This window comes from Triticum aestivum, chromosome 5D (assembly GCF_018294505.1).
Source record: "Triticum aestivum cultivar Chinese Spring chromosome 5D, IWGSC CS RefSeq v2.1, whole genome shotgun sequence".
In the NCBI taxonomy this organism is placed as follows: Eukaryota; Viridiplantae; Streptophyta; class Magnoliopsida; order Poales; family Poaceae; genus Triticum; species Triticum aestivum.
Window position 1 is genome coordinate 498747789 of NC_057808.1, and position 6067 is coordinate 498753855.

Here is a 6067-nt window from a genome sequence, read left to right on the forward strand (position 1 = left end):
CTGCCTGGCAATGCTCCTCGATGGCCTGTCGGTTTTACTTGATGCCCTTGCTGCCTTTCTTCAGTAGCTGCACCTGGTGGTTTTCCTGCAGCTCTCACGTGATCTAGGATGTGGCAATGCGGCAGTCGCGGAGTGCTTGAATGTTCAAGTGGTTGTGTGCTGCGGCTGCTCCAGGCTCGAAGCTTGCACTTCCCCTGCTCTAGGGTGAGCGTCTCTCGAGTCCGACGGTACGGCGCCTTGCGAGCCATGGCGAGAGGGAAGGGTCCCTCTGCGACGAGAGAGACGGGGGATGTGTGTTGTCTTTCTACCTAGGCGTTGGTCGGGCTCACTTACCACACTCTGTTGTAAGCAGGTCCTCGTCGTGCTCGTGTGTGTCCCTATCCTAGATGTCTGTTTGGCTGTAGTCTTCGGCTAGGACAAGCATCGAGCTTTGTTTTCCTGTATTCTTTTTGAGCTTGTGCGTTCCGTTGAGTTGTAAGCCTCCTAGAGTATCCCCTTGTATTGTTTGGCCGAGGTGGTTTGTGTGTGTTTGTATTTCCTGGCCGGTTAATGGCTTGGTTAATTCAAAGCCGGGCTCTTCGCGAGCCTTCGTTCTAAAAAAATTAAGAAAAAGGAGGGGGGGAGCGGCGGGCAACAACGAAGTGGTGTTGCCGGGGCCGGCGACGCCGATGATCGTGGCCGTCGCATCTCGTGAAGGAGCAGCCCAGCGGAGGAGATGCGACGGGCGCGGCGATTGCGCTCTCTTCTTTTCTGGATGCGCTACGGGGTGGGGAAGGTTGGAACGAAGGAGGAGATACGATCTGAACAGTTAGAGTGGAACCATCAAACGGATAGGGTGCGACCGGCCCAATTTTAGGCCCGCGCACCGGCGCCTATCAGCCCCCTATTTAGAAACGGAGGAGTAATAATTATGAGAGTTGCTTTGGAAAAAAAACACTTTCAGTACTAGCGTGGTGGACGTCTTGTTTTATTGTTGGCTCACGTGACCATCCCTCCCACCCATCGAGTGTCTCTCTCTCCTCTTTCAGCCCCCCCAATCCCGACTCCCCACATTTCCCCACCGGAGCGCAAAATTCCACCGGCGGGCACCATGCCGCCGCCGGAGCTGTGCCACGACCTCCTCGTGGACATCCTCACCCGCCTCCCTCCGGACGACCCCGGGTGCCTCTTCCGCGCCTCCCTCGTCTGCACCGCGTGGCGCGCCCTCCTCACCAGCCCCGAGTTCGCCCGCCACTACCGCGAGGTCCACCGGACCCCGCCCCTGCTCGGGTTCTTCGAGAACCACGACACCGTCACGCCGTGGTTCGCGCCCTCGTCCCCCGCCGCCTCCCCCTTCCCCCCGCTCTTCCCCGACCGCCGCGACCTCCACGTGCTCGACTCCCGCCACGGCCTCGTCCTCCTCAGAAACCCTATTCGAATCACCGAGCATGACCACGCCGTGAGCCTCATCGTGTGGGACCCCGTAGGCCGCCGCCAGTGGGAGTCGTTCCCCCCTCCGGATTTCGCCAGCACCATCCTCTGCGACGTGGGGGTGGTGGCCTGCGCCGCCGACGACTGCGACCACCTCGGCTGCCATGGCAGCCCCTTCCTCGTGGGCTACGTGGGCACCGATTACAGGAGCGCCCACGCCTCCGTCTTCTCTTCGGAGACGAATAGCTGGAGCCCCGTTGTCTCTTGCCCCCACCCTGATATCGAGATCCTGAGAGGCCAGCCCAAGCCCCTCATTGGGAATGCCGTCTACTTCATCTGCGAGTACCACCCGAATGAGTATTTCATTCTGTGCTTCGACCTCTTCAGCCGGAAACTGTCAAAGTTCGACGGGCCACCCATCCATCGCTATAAGTATGCCCTCATGAAAACAGAGGAAGGCGTGCTGGGATGCGCAAGTATGCAGGGATCTCGGCTTCGCCTGTGGTTGACGCAGACTGGTGCCGACGGAGCTGTGACATGGATGCGGCGCAGGGTCGTCGACCTCCACAGGCTGCTCCCTTCTAACTCATTCTTCCGTGTGATTGGCTTTGAGGATAGAGTTGGTGCCTTTTATCTGACGACAGACGATGGTGTCACGACGGTTGATCTTAAGTCAGGCCAAGTCAAGAAGATGTCCGATTCCAATATCGTTCCCTACCAATCTGTTCCCTACATAAGCTTCTACACTCCAGGTGCTAGCATTGTTTCCATCTTCAAATCTGTTTAAGATTGTATATGTTATCTCTGCTGTAATTGTTGATCATTTAGTACGAGTGTAAGTATTATTGTTAGTGATGTGAATGTGTGGGTGATGCTGCATTTTCTCAAGAAAGAGCTGTGAAGTTGGAGATAGTAATCCAGCATACACTTTTCTTTTCAGATCAAACCGTTGAGGTGGCCGAGGGGGGCAGATGGGAGGAAGTGGGCGACAAGGAGGAGGAGGCCGATGAGAAAGTGGAGCAGCAGGTAGAGAAAGCCGTGCATGAGCTTTTCACCAAGGGGTCCAAAGCCCTTAAGGATGAGGACTTCGTAGGCGCTCTAGACTGCAAACGCAGGATCCTTGAGATCAGGTTAGGCTTCTTCCTTTCTACCTGCTACCTGCCACTCTTACTCCAAAGCCTAGCTGAAGCGTGCGTACATATGGATTGTTGGATACAATGTTCCAATTAGTTTGTTTCTCTTATGGATTCATCTTGATGTTTTGTATGTGATTTGTTGCTCTGCAGTATTGACTTATGTATTTTGGGAGATGAGTTTAGTTGGGGTTAGAATGTTATACAGATCAGGTCAGGGTGGTTATGTAACTGTACTTGGGAGCTGACTTGATCTTCTTATGTTATGATGTGTGAATTGTGTTTAGTGTCAAACTGGAGTATCTCTGGATGTAAATATTTCATCACAATGCAGCTTATTGTACGCTACTTGACACTTGCACTCCCATGATCTGTACAAGCACTAAGCTACTGTACTTACAAAATGCAATCAACATTGAACACTGTTAGTACCTTCTCCCTGGAATATTGTGTCGGTTACTTCTGATTCCCATGCTCTACCTCGAATTATATTACCTTTAGTACCTTCTTACACCTTTGTTATCACACAGGGTGGCACATCATGGTAAACTTTCTCCAAAGTGTCGCAGTGCGTATCACAATTATGGATGTGCTTTGCTACAAAAAGCACTATCAAATCAAGATTCAGTGAAGAGTACAACCACCCAAGGTAATACTGAAAGGGAAATAGCAGAGGGTATGTCACATTCCCCAATTAGTCTTAATACACTGAAAACATTGTTATTCTGTACATGTAGTTGATAACGTTACTGATTATGATTTACGGCCTTGTCTCTTTATCTGTTCATACCTGCTGACGAAGTGCATTTCTTCCTCTCATGCTAAATGCTGAGATAACCATTGGTTATAGCAAAACTTAAATGGAAAGATGATTCTGATTTTTCAGTAAAATATTTTTGATCAGATTTGGATCTGGCCTGGAAAATGCTACATGTTGCAAGGGCAATATCTGAGAAGAGTCCTGGCAGCACTACTGAGAAATATAAACTCTTTGCTGCTCTTGCTAGAGTCTCTGTGGAAAGAGGTAGCCTCAGTCATCTTAGTTACACCTGCATTTAATTTCTCAATGATCTCGATGCTTATGGCCCCACATTTTATTTGCAGAAGACACAAACTACTCACTCATTGCGTGCTTCAAAGCTTTGGCCAACATGGAGCATTTGCTTGAGCCTGACCATCGTCATATTATCAATCAGTATCCTTCTTTTGGCAGTAACAGTATAAATTGTCTGTCACATAGTAAAGCATCATGACTGTAACCCAATTTCTACAGTACTTGAATCCTTCTGCGTGTGTCTTTGGGGTGTTAGGGGTAGATCTTAGTCAGTTAACTTGAAAATTAGGTGGCTAAAGCCTGAGGGACTCCTTTTCATTGTATCATCCATCGATTCTTTTCATTTAGTTTGCTGATTGAAATCTTTCACGGGTATCTCTACTTACCTGAAGACACATAGAAGTGTATATGTGGTGACTGGGTATCATCAACTTGGATCACCAAAGAATAATTCTGTTTGGTAATGCTTGTTTGGGACTAAAGGCTTTGTTGTTGTTGTTGTTGTTGTTGTTGTTGTTGTTGTTGTTGTTGATGATGTTGATAATGCTGGTATGTTGCAGATTTTGGCTGTTCTTCCTTTTTCAGTTTCCTTAATTCAACCCAAGAAACCTACACATACGTTTTGCCTTCGAGTTGCAGTCCAAGACTGGAGATGCAAAGGCTATCTCATTGTGCATGTCACGTGTAGAGAACCTGAAAAAGGCCAGTCAAGCATTGTTGGCTGATAAAGGCGGGGATGCATCTGCTACTGAAGTTGGCTCAGAAAATTCCTTTCCAGCCAAGGTTATAGAGTTTTTTACTAACAAAATACTGAGTGCATTGGAGGAGAAGGTAAATAAGTTAGATTTCGTTTGTGTTTACCTGCTTGGTTTCTAGTCATGAACCGAGTACAGTAGTACCGTATGAAGAACTCATTCAGGACAATGACATCTTTGAAAAATAAAATCAGCTTGAAGACCTGGAGCAAGCAGTATCAACCCGAGTCTCAGAGGCAAGTGCTGGAGCTGACCTCGAGGCTGCAGGCTGGATCTGCAAACGAGCTAAGCTCAAGCAAACCTCTGTAGAAGATGATGGCAGCGACGGCTCATATGGCGACAGCTATGGCTCAGATGTTGACAGCGGCGGCTCATATGGCGACAGCTATGGCTCAGATGACAACAGCGACGGCTCAGATGGCGACAGCGGCGGCTCAGATGTTGACAGCGACGGCTCTGTTTCAGAGTAGAGTACTGTTCCGTTTACCCCTATTTGTTAGCAGCTTGTTCCTGGAGCCTTTTATCTTGCACTATGGTCCCGTTTTAGTTAGACGCAAACAGCCACATGCCCCTTTTTGTTCTGCTTAATGCAGACTATGCTCTTCATGTCGGCATGTATGACAGGTTTCAGGAGTCAAATTCTACTTAGCTGAAGTCAAGTCCAATATTCCTGACACTGATCTACTGCTTGTCGGTCTGCATGTGACACTAGCACGTTCCTGGAAAAGCCTGTTGAAACATGATACTAGAATGCAGGTGCTAAAGATTTTTTGATAGAGTATTTTTCTGAGATTAGACTTTGCTGCTAATTTAGAGTCCAACAGCAGATTTGCCAATTTAGAGGAGTCAGTTGGTTTTGCTGCTGCTGGTAGTATGTCCTCCACTCATACACCCTGCTATTCCCCTCCTATAAAACCTGTAACAAAAAGTTCTCCCGATAACAGAATTCCTTCTTGTGATCTGATGCTTTTCAAGTACTCCCTCCGTCCCACAATATAAGAACGTTCTTATATTTTGGGACAGAGGGAGTATTTATTTACAGTCGCCAGCCATCTCCCTGTGAGATCCTGATTAATCTCAACGTGTGTGCGTGGTTCTTTTCTGATCGTGTTTTCATCGAATTGCTGTTGTCAACAAAGAGACAGTAATCTAGTTATGGGCTGCTTGATGATGATACCAGGAAAATTTACAAATTCATCAATTTATCTGTTGGTGGATCTGGTTCTCTCAAGTGCTTCGTTGGCCATTTGAGGTCCAACTGGATTTTTTTTTGCTGTTCTGGTTCAGATTAGCTTCAGCCTTTTGAGGTCCAACTGGGAAAATAAAAACTGAGCTGGCATTGCGTGTCACTACACTAGATTGGCCGCGTACTGAAACTGCAGTAGCTCTGTTAGATTGTGAGAGTGATATCTGGAAGGGTTTAACAAATACAGTATATGCATCAACATTTATGAAGACCATTAGTGACCCCAAAATCAAGAAGCACAATTTTTTTGCCGAAGCACAAGAAGCTTGTCGAAAGGATATTGAGAGGGCATTTGATGTGTTGCAAGATTTTGCCATTGTTCGAGGTGTTGGGAATCGTAGCATAATTTAAAATTTTCCGACGCTCACCGAGATGCATCTATGGAGTCTACTAGCAACGAGGGGAAAGGAGTGCATCTACATACCCTTGTAGATCGCGAGCGGAAGCGTTCCAATGAACGTGGATGACG

The 6067-nt window shown here is 47.9% G+C and overlaps 1 protein-coding gene across 2 annotated transcripts; it reads left to right on the top strand.

Moving 5' to 3' along the window:
* Positions 1 to 987: 987 nt before the first annotated feature.
* Positions 988 to 5126, top strand: LOC123123189 (uncharacterized). Of its 2 annotated transcripts, none has more exons than XM_044543654.1 (7): positions 988 to 2162; positions 2351 to 2540; positions 3074 to 3219; positions 3448 to 3567; positions 3648 to 3738; positions 4203 to 4428; positions 4547 to 5126. In XM_044543654.1, exons 1-7 carry the CDS (start codon positions 1091 to 1093, stop codon positions 4820 to 4822), a joined length of 2121 nt encoding a protein of 706 aa, XP_044399589.1. In that variant the 5' UTR covers positions 988 to 1090; the 3' UTR covers positions 4823 to 5126. The 2 variants fall into 2 exon arrangements, with proteins under 2 accessions (XP_044399589.1, XP_044399590.1); XM_044543655.1 differs by having other exon boundaries at positions 989 to 2162; positions 3074 to 3192.
* Positions 5127 to 6067: the final 941 nt, after the last annotated feature.

Excerpts from the sequence above, each read along its gene's own strand:
- LOC123123189 (XM_044543654.1), top strand. The coding sequence starts at position 1,091 with ATGCCGCCGCCGGAGCTGTGCCACGACCTCCTCGTGGACATCCTCACC. Across the intron at positions 2,163-2,350 it reads CATAAGCTTCTACACTCCAG|ATCAAACCGTTGAGGTGGCC; the intron begins GTGCTAGCATTG and ends TTTTCTTTTCAG. Across the intron at positions 3,220-3,447 it reads TGAAAGGGAAATAGCAGAGG|ATTTGGATCTGGCCTGGAAA; the intron begins GTATGTCACATT and ends ATTTTTGATCAG.